This window comes from Ambystoma mexicanum, chromosome 7p (assembly GCF_040938575.1).
Source record: "Ambystoma mexicanum isolate Mex_15411 chromosome 7p, UKY_AmexF1_1, whole genome shotgun sequence".
In the NCBI taxonomy this organism is placed as follows: Eukaryota; Metazoa; Chordata; class Amphibia; order Caudata; family Ambystomatidae; genus Ambystoma; species Ambystoma mexicanum.
In genome coordinates, this window is record NC_090939.1 from 877655292 (window position 1) to 877668647 (window position 13356).

At 41.8% G+C, this 13356-nt stretch overlaps 1 protein-coding gene across 2 annotated transcripts in view; it reads left to right on the top strand.

Moving 5' to 3' along the window:
* MAP3K15 (mitogen-activated protein kinase kinase kinase 15) overlaps nt 1-13356 on the top strand; it is a 1358420-nt gene that overhangs the window by 678613 nt on the left and 666451 nt on the right. For both annotated transcript variants that reach the window (XM_069637110.1, XM_069637109.1), the window contains exon 6: nt 8599-8705. In XM_069637110.1, the coding sequence (XP_069493211.1) occupies nt 8599-8705 (107 nt within the window). The remainder of the gene's footprint in view (nt 1-8598; nt 8706-13356) is intronic.

Here is a 13356-nt window from a genome sequence, read left to right on the forward strand (position 1 = left end):
CCCTCACATACCTGCTGCCGGCTCCAATCTCCATCCAGTGACTTCCAGGTTTCTTTGGCACTCTGCAGAGTTCGTACCGGGAAGCTCGGCTCACAGCATGGCACGCTTTTGTGCGTGACCTTTTGTGACCCAGGCTGCCAAGTACGCGCTCATAGGTCCTGATCCTGGGTGTTCTGATCCTCTGGGGAGTAAAGGTTTAAGGGAAGTGTTTGCCTTTCTGTGCACCACAGTCGCCTCAATTGAGGCTAAGAAGTAAGTGAGGGGTCAAAATCTTCAATGAAATTGATAAAACCCAGTTGGAATACCTTGAGGGAAGTATGCCGGCCTTGGCATCCTTCAAACTCTGACAAGATATGTTTCTTACAATGATATCATACGTGATACACTTCTTCAAGATCTGGTTCTCATTCAACTCCTCAAAATAAGCACTGACAACTTTGTTAGTGAAAGAAATATTTGCAAACTGGAATTAGGTTCCCTGGGTGGCCATTTCAGCAAAATGCCTAGGGTAGCGGAAGTGACATCACACGACCCTTGACCTCAGATGACATCACAGCAAGTGATGTCATTTGACCCCACCCCGAAGTGACATCACGGGAAGGGATGAAACATGACCTTTCACCCCTTGACAAAACAGGAAGTGGCATCACATAGCATTGTTCCTAAGTACACTATGAACAAAATGGTTACGATATCACTATAATCTGATATAGATTTCATACAAGAATGGATCCCCATATCTATCATTAATATCAGTGTGTGTAGGCCCATATTACCAAATTACTGTGAATGCAAGCAGACGTCTGAGGCCAAATGATAATGATGTGTTATTATTTAGCACTTATTAAGCGCTTTATATAGAACAAATATACATACAATATCATCCAACCTGTGCTGGTACTCATTTATTGACCTCAGAAGGATGAAAGGCTTATTTGAGGTGTTTAAGAACAGACTAAGTCAGTGACTCACCTCGTGAAGTGTGCCTGAAATAAACCTTTAATGTGTCTAGCAATTATTGTATAGAATTCCAGAAAAAAAAATATGTGTTATTCCTATTCTTTCTCATTTAGGGTCACTGCTCAAAGTGTTACACTTGTGGAACCCCCTGTTTTTTGTTAAGAGGCCTAAACAAGAAAGCCACTCACTTCAGAAACAAAGAGCCACATGACGCTGGCCACAGTCCAGGGGCATACATTTAAAAATAAAAATAATATTACAATTAAAAATTATATATATATATATTCACTAAAAAAAAACTTTGTTGAGGGGACAATTATAGTTAAGTTGCCCTAACAAAAACCTGTACACTTCACTACCAAAATACTTTCCACCTCCCCTTTATGCTTCAAATTAAAACCAAAAAACCCCTGAAATTCGACAGGTATGGTAAACTAAGCCCCCAAACTTGCTACCGCCCCTGTGCACTGCTAACACTAAAACCCAGACCATGAAAGATGTCATCTCAAATGTCAATGATGACATCAATGATGACATCACTTGTTTAGCCCCTTTCTTTTCCTTCCCTGCCATACATATATATGTGCATTCAGTAAAAAAATGTCACTAAAAGAATGTTATACTTCACAGTGCAACCAAACACCACTGTGCATTCCCCCATTATAGTAAGCTAAGCAACCATAACTCGCACCATCTACGTGCATTGCTAAGACTAACACCCAGGACATCAAAGATGAAATCACAAATATCATTGATGACTGAATGCACATATATATGTATGGCAGGGAAGGAAAAGAAAGGGGCTAAACAAGTGATGTCATCATTGATGTCATCATTGACATTTGAGATGACATCTTTCATGGTCTGGGTGTTAGTGTTAGCAGTGAACAGGGGTGGTGGCAGGGTTGGGGGCTTAGTTTACCATAACTGTCACATTTCAGGGGTTTTTCGGTTTTAATTTGAAGCATAAAGGGGAGGTGGAAAGTATTTTTGTAGTAAAGTGTACAGGTTTTTGTTAGGGCAACTTAACTATAACGTCCCCTCAACAAAGTTTTTTTTAATGAATTGTACGGGTTTTTAGTACTACAATTTACGCATAAGGTATACCTAAGAAAAAAATGTTGTACTGCATGGCACGGATTTTCAGTAGTGCAACATAACCAAAAGGTTCCTTTAGGAAGAGTTGTTTGGTAAACAATATATAGCTTCCGAAGAATGCCACATGAAAATATACTGTCGTACAGCACCGTGACTTGTCCCAGAATCAGTACACACTTACCTGAACGAAGTATGCCTGTTGGGCAATGTGGAAATAGATTTTATATTCATGTAGGAACGTCCACCTTCAACATTTGCCTTAAACAACGCCAACACGTACTGGTATGCAGCGACTGCGAATGCACTACACATTATATGTTGGTAGGGAAAGTTGTACCTATCTGAGAAAGACATCAGCTAAATGCAGCCTTCCTCCCAAAGAAACAGCAGCAGTGCTGTAATCCAAAAGCATAAGAAACTGTGTTGCTATCTTGCACATAACAGGAGGAAAAAATGTGTTGCCACACATACAGTCACTCATATTACCATTTGATGCCTTTTTGCTCAATGCCAGTCGTATATTACCTTATTGCCTGCCTTGGCAAAAAATAAAGCCACCCATAAACAAAGTTAATAATGGGTTAACAACGACCTTTCACAGTATAATTGAAAAAAAAAAATAAAACTTGAATACACTCCACGCACTCCTTATTTCTCTGTAAAGTACATAGGCGCAATAATCTTTGCCAGCAATAGTCTAAAATACGAATGAAGTAACGTGTACTACTAAAAAGGACGTGTACTTGTTGTAATCCGAGGTGACTTTGGCAGTCAGGATCACAAAAAAAAATCCTCTTTCAAGATGGCCACCATAGAAAGGGAAAGCGGTTATTGCATACATATCCCCTCTTCCCTTTCCATTGTAGGTTGCAAAAAGCACAAAGACGTGGCGTGACGCAGAACCTGTAAATAAACATTCAGCGACGTACAAGCTAATAAATTACATTTGCAAATAAAACAGAGGAATGGTAAAGAACTTGTGACCATTTTACAGGCTACAAACTAGATTTATTTAATAACAAACTTGCAGAGACCATCGGAATAATCGCATAATCAATGCAATGATTGCAATGCTGGTTAGGGAGGCATTGCAAATGTTGAAGATAAGGAGGCCTTTTTTTGCACAAACAAACATTTTGGGGTCTTCGTTGAAGCAGTCGCTTTGTTTCCACAGTTATTTCCCAAAAGTCATCATGCCGTTGAGCCTACAGCACCATAAATGATGTGACGTTGCTCCGAATAACAAGTTCAGCGAACGGACAAAGCGGGCTTACAGTGTCATTCCACATTATTGTTATCGACAGGCAACCGCTCACCAGCAGTTGTGTTTGCCGTCCGAAGAAGCCCTCACTCGGGATTTGAAAACCATGGCACGCACAGTACAGCAAAATATAACAAGTCGGGAAAAGTTACAAAAAACAAGTGTCAGTAACCAACATGTACCAACATTTGTAAAAGATCAAATAGAAAATGTGCAAAGTGGTACACAAAAATACGTGCTCAAAGTTGACTTTTTAGTAATATGTTACTAATGTCCAAATGTACCTATAGGTGGAGGTTAGAAACGGTGAGATTTTGCATGCGCCGTAAGAGAAAACAAAATGGCAAGTACACAGAAAGACGATAATTTAGGTATGAAACAAAAGAGTGGACAAATAAAAAAAGTACTTCTCGTCATTTCAAAGAAGACCAAAAAAACGTGCAAAGTTATACACAAAGCTATGTGGACAAAGTAAGCGTTTCAAATTAGAAATATAAATAGTAAAAAAGGTTGAGTGCAGTCATACCCTGCAAATGAGCAACGTGTGCACTCTGCAACATTACATGAAAATTGTACAAGGGCAGAAAAATAATACGTTAATTATATTAGCACAATTAGATGGGCAGTTATGTAAAAATAAAGCACGGATTGCTGTACAGTGGGCCAAAGTAAACTTACAAAATATTTACAGCCTCCATTCTTTTTCGGCAAATCAGTCACAAATGTGTTTGCAGCGAAGAATCTTCCTTGACTGATATGCATGTCACTTACAAACTTTTTAAAACATAACCTTATCAATTGTGTTTTTTTTTACCCTTTCATTCCGTGAATAGCGCGCAGTTTCTCTTGGGCTCAAGGACAAAAAACAATTGCCCCTTTACTTTTACTCGGATGCGCGGGCGTACTGAGCGGTCAACCAAAAAAGCAACTCGTGTGGCCTTCACTCAGAAGGCAAATACATTCTTGCTTTAAAGCAACATAATGAAATCTAATTATCAGAACCTGTACTCCGATACAGCTTCAGAAGCGCTGTTTCAAGCAGTGACAATGATGGCCTTAGTTCTCAAAACTGCAGAGGCCAATCTGAGGGAAATATTAGTGCAAAACACATTTTAATCCACACGCTGTAATTGGTCGTGGTGCTGTGAGCACGAACTTCCATTTAAACGTATCATTTTGCAGACAAGAAAACTGCACTTCTTCACTTTGTGCTTCCACAGCTCATTGGGGCCCCCCAAAAGTCACCTTGAGAAATACTATTACTTGAGTGTGAGAAGTCTAATGCTCTCTTGTTTTGGAGCTGTTTCTGGCGGTATCCGCGCACACGAAAACATTAGTAGAGGAGAGGGGGCCACCGAACAAAGCTAACTTACTGCACGCTATTTTGCAAACAATCTGGGAAAGAGCCACATGGTCGTGAGCATGACCTTTTCCCCCCATTCAGTGTAAGGGGAAAAAAGATGTTTTGAGAACCCCTGCCCCATATAACTTTCGCCCCCCTGCACCAAACATGACCAAACTTTCCAACCAAAGTCAGAGTGGGCGATATATTTTTTTTCCAAAGTTTGGCGACGATTAGTCCAAGGGTAGGACATTCATAAGGCAGTCAAAAACTGTTCTTTCTATGGAAACAGCCACTCCACCAAAGGAACACAGTCACTAACGTCCCTCTCGAATGTGCTGCAGTGGGTGCCGGCAGGACCTAGAGGTTAAGATATATGTCCACGTACTTTTGAATGTATAGGTGTACAATGGCTTATACCTCCACCGCTAACAAGGTCGTTACTGGGTGCATGGGCTTCTGCCATGCAGCCAAGACTGTACACCCTCCCCAGAATCATCTGACATGCTAACCTATAGGACGAGTGTATGCACTGCAGTAATATGAAGTGGTGTTTCTGGGCACGGCCTAGGGTTTTACGAGTATGATGTATGGGCTACGTGCTGCAGCCATGGAAGCAAAACTCTACATCCTGCCCACAATCACCTCAGTGATATACAGTAGTACGGGTGTATTGATAGGTGTGCTATGCTTTACTTATTCTGGCAAGACACTGCACTCCTACCTGTTTGTACATAGATATTATTGCAATGTGTTGATGTGCACTGGCTTCTAACTCCAGTGCTTATAACTTTGTTGTTGGGTGCATGGCCTTTGGCCATGCACCCAACACTGTACACTCTCCCCTCAACCATGTAAGCGATAATCAATACTACACGTGTAGCCATGGTCGTGACATGCATCACTTATTCTGGCCACACATTGCACTCCTACCTGTTTGTACAGAGATATTATTGCAATGTGTTGATGTGCACTGGCTTATAACTCCAGTGCTTATAACTTTCTTGTTGGGTGCATGGCCTTTGGCCATGCACCCAACACTGTACACTCTCCCCTCAACCATGTAAGCGATAATCAACACTACACGTGTAGCCATGGTAGTGACATGCAGTCGTGGTTGTGGACAGGGCCTACAGTCTTGGAAGTATGGCTTTCAGCCTACGGCCTACGGCCATGCATCCAAGACTCTAGGCCCTGTCCACAACCACTGCAGCAAGTCACGGCCATGGTGGTGTACTAAGCAATAACACACCCATAGGAAAAAGTAATATAATAGGGAAATACACTCAAAATTAATGGTCACTAATGCCACGCGTGTCCTGCAAACATTTTCAAGGTGCCTGTACACAGCACGGACTCAAATAGTAGCCTTATTAGATCCCTCATTTTCTCCACGTACAAACATCCTGAAGAAGGCGCCAATGCAGAATATATAATAGACAATTGCCGGCCAAACAAGTACAGTATTTCATCCGTCTCTTACTCTGTGATCCTCCCCACGCATTGTAGGAGAGAAAAACAGTTTCATAAACAGCATTTCGCCTCTGGTAAGTAGCGCGCTGTCTTCGGATCCAAGATGTCGGGCGCATATTCACATTCTGACGTACATCATGGCTCACTGTAGCCAATCGGAGCAGACATCGTGTGTCCGCGGTGATGACGCCACTCCCCCTGGCCAATCGCTATCATGTCCGCGGAGCGAACAGGGAAATGTGACCGCAGAGCAGATATCACTAATTTATTCAGACATATTTTTTGGTCGTTTTAAAGGAAAGTACTAGACGGATTGTCACCAAATTTACTAAAGCACGCTTTCGGGTCCAAGCCCCTGCCCCTGGCACAAATTTGGTGCAAATCCATCCAGCGGTTTCACCTGTAGCTGTGCGCAAGGTTTTTCCCCCATTCAGTCTATGGGAAAAAAAGACGTTTTAGGACCCCCCTATAACTTTGCCCCCCCGGCACAAACATCTCCAAACTTTGCAAAAAAATTCAGAGTGACCCATATACTTTTTTTTGCAAAGTTTGGTGTCCCTTGAGGTTCATTCGGCATGAACATGCTTCTCTTTCTTGAATTTTCCATTAAAATGTCTGAAATGGAATATATGTGTTGGGAGGTTCTCACTTGGGGCAGATTATTTTCTGGTACTCAGAAGAACTGATGTCTTGTGATCCATGGTTGGTTACTGCAGGCACCTTTTACGTGCTGCATAATCTCTCTGTCCTCACACAAACTACTTAATTGCATTTGGAAATTAGCATCTTTCTGGTTTTGTGTGATGGCTTGTTTTTACAGGCCAGTGGCATTTTTAGTACTCCACGACAGCAACAGAAAGTGTCCTTGTATTACAGAATGGCCAGCTGACAGCGTAGATGAGTTGGGGGGAGCTTTTTATTTTGATATGCATTTGCCGGACATTGAGCTTTTTATGTGTACTAAGAGATATCTCCAAATGATACCCAATGACACCCAAATACTGCAAATTCACGCTGCAACCTATAATCGACCTTTACAAAATGAAAGTCGTCCTGGTAAATACTTATGGGTGAGAATCTACAACACTCATTTCTAAAGAGCTATGGCCAAAATTAGAAGGATTGTTTTGGAGACAGGTGCTGATACTTCCGAAAGCTACTCCCATCGCTCTAATACGAGAAGAGACGGGGCTAACTTCACTCCATGCATCTGTGCAATGGAAGACATTGGCCTTCTTTCGAAAATGGCAATTACGCAACTTGGAAGGAGGGTTTAAAGCTTTGAATAAAGCGCTGTCAGACAACTTGAACAAAGTGCTTAAAAATTGGAGAACACCATGTCTAAACATCTTGGATGAAGCAAGCGTAACAGAGGAATTGATGATGACATGTCCCGACAAAGTGAAAAGAAAAGTTTTTAATCAGGATTGTATCACGACTAGAGAGAAGGTTCAAAGTTTAAAACGTTATGGTCAGAAAGATCTTGCACACAGACCAAGAGGGGATCCGTGTCAATACCTGAAAGGATTCCCATGTTACCAATGCAGAATGGATTTTAAGAGATTTCGTATGAACTTGATGCCTACAAAAGAACTACTGGAAGCAAGAAAAGTTATAACAGAGAGAGATTATACATGTCGGCTTTGTAAAAGCGAGAGAGACACTATTCAATTTGACTATGCATTGTCTAGAACTAATACAAGAAAGAAGTTGATGGCTGGGCAAATATTACGCACAACACACAAAGCGATCAATTGAGGAATGGTGGTCATTGTTGTTACAAGGTGAAAGAATCTCTTTGACACTCGCTCTTTTAGATTATCTGAAAGAAGTGTTGTCAAGGATACAGGAAAAGTCCTGAATCATTATGCCGCAGATTGCTTGTCCTAAACTCAAAATTTGACATTGCTAAAAAAAAATTGAGAGGAGTCAAAAGACTGACATTTCATGTTTTGGACGTTCACAATGACCTCACAACAACAATGCATACACTCTTTCATCTTGCTTCCAAGTTAAATTGTAAAATTGTAAAATTTGGCATTTTATTACTTTATTTTACTTTTTTTCTGTTCTTTGTTTAATTGTATGATAAAAGCTTAAGGTTTTTAATTGTAAAACCAGCTAATAAAAAGAAAAACAAAAGTTACCCACATTGGGTGTGTGTACAACTTTGCAGGGTTACCCCTCTTCTGTGGGTTTGTGGTGGCAGAAAAAACATTGCCCCAATTACTCCTTGGGTAGACCATTTCTAAGCCACTGATATTTTGCCCGGTCATATAATGGCGACTACTGAGACACCCTTGTGCAGGTCTTGGATGCATAGTCCACTCGTTCAAATGTGTCTAACAGCAAATCTCTGTTTCATTTTCTTAAGATCTGTGACTTATTGGCATTCTTTACCACACTAAAATAACTTTACGCATTGGTCTCTTTTTTCCTTTGTCACATTGTTTTTGGATATCAGGACTATGATGCAATGGTGAGGCTGGTGGAGACACTAGAAATGCTTCCCACATGCGACCTGGCTGACCAGCATAACATTAAGTTTCACTATGCCTTCGCCCTGAACCGGTAAGAAAAAAATCAATGTACATGTCTATAGTCTTGTCTCCTCAGCTCCCATGAAATGCTTGAAATGCAGAGCATCTCTGCTGTGTGTTGCTAATGCTGGCAACTAAAATAATTCTCAGTTTTCCTATTAAACTCTTTCAGATCATTTCCAGAACTTTTGTATATTATTTTATTTTATTTTTCATAACAATTATTATTATACTTTTGTTCATAACAAAATATGTATAACCTTGATTCAAACATTATTCCTGTCCCACCTTACGCACTTTACTCCCTCCCCACTTACCCATCTCATCCCATACTGCCTCCCTCTAATAGAACAGGCCCTCAATTTGAACCCCCCATCCTAGACCTTTTATCCCCCTTCCAGGGGTGTTGATAGGTCCGGAAAAGACCTGCATCTATGATAATATCGGGACTGTCGGGACTCCGGGCTAGCTAGCCTTTTGGTTGTAGCTGCTAAGCTTCTATCGGGGGCTATCGCAACCCTCCCGGATCCCCCTAGCAACGCCACTGCCCCCTTCAACCCTCCCCTGCATCTCTCCCACCCCTGCTAGCCAGTTACTCCTCTAAGCACTAATCATCCCTTCTCCACTCCGCCCACCTACCCCATACCTTTTCATGTTTTTCCGGACAGCCGTTATGTTTGTATACAAGCATTTCCATTTCCATATTCATATCCATTGTTATCTCCCACTCCCTTAATGAGGGGAAGTCTGCAAACCACCATATCCTAGCTATAGCCATCTTGGCTACCGACAGAGCCAGACCCACCAGCACGCTTTAGTACGTGGAGACATTTGTATTGCTCCATACCCCCAAGAGACAACAGTAGTGGGTCTGCCTCCAACTCCCCTGGATTGCCTGCAGTTCAGGTAGCAGCCTATTGCCCCATACTGGCATTTCCCCAGCCAACCACAAGCACCTGCCAATTTTCCCCAGTAGTGTTTTCCATGATCTAACCATTAACCTGCCGCCCGGGGGTAATTTCCTTCAGGTTCCTCTTCCCATATAGGTTCTCACGTGGGTCATATGCCCCCGGTCTCCCTTTCCACCCCAATTACTGGATCTGTCTCATACATAAGGAGCCATTCATTTGCACTACCACCTGTATTGCCCAAAAGTATTTGTTAAGGTTGGGAAGATTTAAGCCCCCCCTCACACACCAATTTAAATAGTGTATACAGGGCAATCCTGTGGACGGACTAGCGACAGGGGAGAGCAGCCTTTTTTGACGTCATTTGGAATTTAGCCAAGAGTTGATGCCAGTTCAGCTTAAAGAAATCCTCCCTTGTTGTTGTTATTTAAATGCCCCGGTATCTGATGGGTTCTCAGGTCAACCACAGATTCCCCCAATTAACTTCCCCATCCCCCTCTTCTGTTAACGCATAGCAGACCGATTTTCTTCAGCTCACTCTCAGTCCGCTAATGTCGCCAAACCCATTCAACATGTCAAAGGCTCTGGGTATTGTCTCCCGCGGATTGCTTAGGTAAAGGAGGATGTCATCCGCAGACTGCGAAAACCTGTCCTCACAATCCTCGGCCCATCTGAAGCCTCTGAGGGGTTCCTTGTTCCTTACCCACACCGCCATCGGTTCTATCATGAGTCCAAATAGAATAGGGGACAGTGGGCAGCCTTGCCTTGCCCCTCTCCCCAGTTTGAAGGGTTGTGAAAGTCTACCATTCACCTTCACACTCGCTGTCGGGGATCATAGAGCAACCTCACCCAGTTAACAAAGCCCATCTGATCCAGCACTTTCCACATATATTTCCACGCCACCGGGTTGAATGCCTTTTAAGAGTCGAATGACAGGATCACATTGGATCTGGATGGAAGCCTCTCTGCCATTGTCATCTCCCCAAATAAGTTCTGTAGGTTAAGGCACACAGATCTAATGTTATTGGGATTTTATAAAACAAAAAGATACCTGAGTCTTCGTGGGTTTGGGGTCTTGTGTATGCCGGTAGTGCACACTCTGGTTAAATGAGTGATGACTCATAATGCAAGATGAAAAATATGGAGGTGTTAACAAATGACATCATAACAGTTGCAAAAGAGACAAAAGGAAGTATTGATAAGCAATGCAAAACTAGGACCAGCGTGCTTTCATTTGTGTGAAACCTTCTGGGTAAAATAACATTTTCTGTTAAAAACCGTATCTTATTTTTTTCGCTCAGCTTATTTTGATGTTGATTTTTTTAAGTGTTTTATTGTTTAGATTATGAGCTCACTAAAGTCACACTTCATTAAAAAAAAAAACATGGTTATAGTCAAGAAGGAAACCTACCGGTGTAAGGCAATACCAGTACAGTCACATGTGTAATATATGTGTGTTATACGGCTATTAGACATGTAAGTGTGCATTGTTGGGAATCCAGTGATTTAAGTTTTTTCTTCAAGTCTTTGCTTCAGGTGGGTTCATAGTCATTCCATCGACAGCCAAAGCATCTAATGCCATATCATCTAAAAAAATGCATTTAAAATAAAAATGTTTTAATGAGGGTGTCCCCCATCCCCCTTTTTTTACCTTAAAAAACATTTTTATTAAACTAAACCCTTTACCATCTAAAAAAAATCCATTAGATGCTTTTTCCTTTTTGTAGATGCTTTTTTTTAGATGGTATGGCTGTCGATGCTTTGGTTGGCAATGCAATGGCCGGATACCCTATAATAAACTGGGCTTGGCTAGGCTTTGTACATGTGAAAACGCTACAAGAGCGTTAACATGTCCTTTGCTCTGTTACTTCACTGAACCTTTTACCGCCAGAGTAAACGTGATGTAGTGGTATGTTATGTAATAAGGATTTGTACCCTGCACCGCTGCCATTTGCACGGTCTCCAGGTTGCCCTGGCGGCTCGGCATGGGTAAGGTTAAAGAGAGAGAGAGAAGCTGCATGATTCCCTGTTTCTTGTGTTGATGCGTGCCGACCGGAAGTACCCTGAGCTCTGTGTACGAGGAGTTTCTAGTTGTTTTTTTCCTAGAGCAGCAAGGTATTTGCGTCCAAAAAGGTGCTTTTGTGCCCATGGTGCTATGATGCATTAGACGGGGCTGTGGTAAGTAAGGTGATTTTAGAGCTGCAGTGCTCTGTTATTGCCATCTGTTGGGAAGGGTAAGTTGTGTGCGGTGGCTAAGCGGGTTCGCGTTTAGTGTGTTTGAGCGCAGAACTAGAATAATTAGGTTTCGCAAAACGGAGCAGAAATAAATAAATTAGCTGCAATGATCAATCTAGCTATGCTTTAATTAAACCTGCTGCAAAATGCATGAAGCAATACAATGAGATAGTCAATGTGCAAAATGAAATCCTTTGGCGGCAGCTGTGCACAAATAAACTAGGTGCAAAAATAAAATTCGTCTAGCTGCAATGAACAAATCTATATGCAAAAGAGATCAAACCGATTGCACAAGGAAATTCCTTTAACTATATTACGAATTAATCTAGCTATAGAGGGGAGAGCGATCTAGCTGTACAGAATTAATCCAACTGTATCAATCATTTCAGATGTTCCTGAAACTAATTCAGCTGCAGAATGAAATAATCTAGCAAGAAAATAAATAAATCTGCAAAAGAAATCCATCTGACTACACAAAGAAACTGATCTAGCTAAATCAGGAATACTTGCAGAACACAGCCTCGAGAATTCCTTGAATTTATATAATAAACAAACGTGGTAAATTAGGCTTTTGACAAAGATTAATGAGATTATCTGTTGTATGGGATTGGATTAATTAGAAGTGTATCGTCCTGGAATGAGAGCATTTTAGCTCAGCGATAAAAGATGGTGTGGAAAACATTATAATTAGTAGAACTATTCAACCCGCATTAGTACAACCTTGGAAAGTGGATCTTATAATTGCCCATGCACAATTTATCTGAGAAAGCCCTAAGGAAGACCTGAGGTGTTTGGGTCGAAACACGTGTTTGCTACCTATCAAAACGGCTACCTATTAAAACAGAATTGCACCAACAATTTTTGTGGGATTGAGGAGAAAGGATGCAATTACTTTTGAACAAGACATTCATTAACTTAGGGTGCAGCACTTTGGTTTCATGGCTCTTCATAGGATTTATAGAGCACAAACCAAGCTGTGAAGCATTGGAGTGCTGTACATAGGGAACACGCCCATGGCGTTACAGGCCATTTGCAAGGTAGCAGAGGTACATGCAATGGGTATGGGCAGCAGGGAAGGGGGCTCTCCGGAGGGTGGGTGTAGGGTAGAGTAGCACGATCAGCAACTGGGGTTATGTTCTTTGAAGAGTAGATTCTTCAAGTCCTTCCTGAAGTGTAGGATGGAGGGGGCTGCTCTTATGTGCATTGCTAACTTGTTCATGACAGAAGGTGCATAGCAGGAAAAGGCCTATTTCTTATTTTCCCGTCTTGCAGATCTGAGGGTGCATTGGAATTCACAGACGGTATGTTTCTCAGCCAGGTAGAGTGTTGTTTTGACTAATTTGTAGGCGATGCAGCACCTCTTGCCAGTGATGTATGCTGGAAGGGGTAACCAGTGCAGCTCCGTAACGATAAAGGTGATATGGTTGAATTGTCTTAGTTATGTGATGCAGCGTACTGCAGTGTGTTGGATGGTTTCCGGAGGAACAAAGGCGTCATCTGGAACTGCTGGGAGGATATTGCTGCTTCCATCTTGGAGGG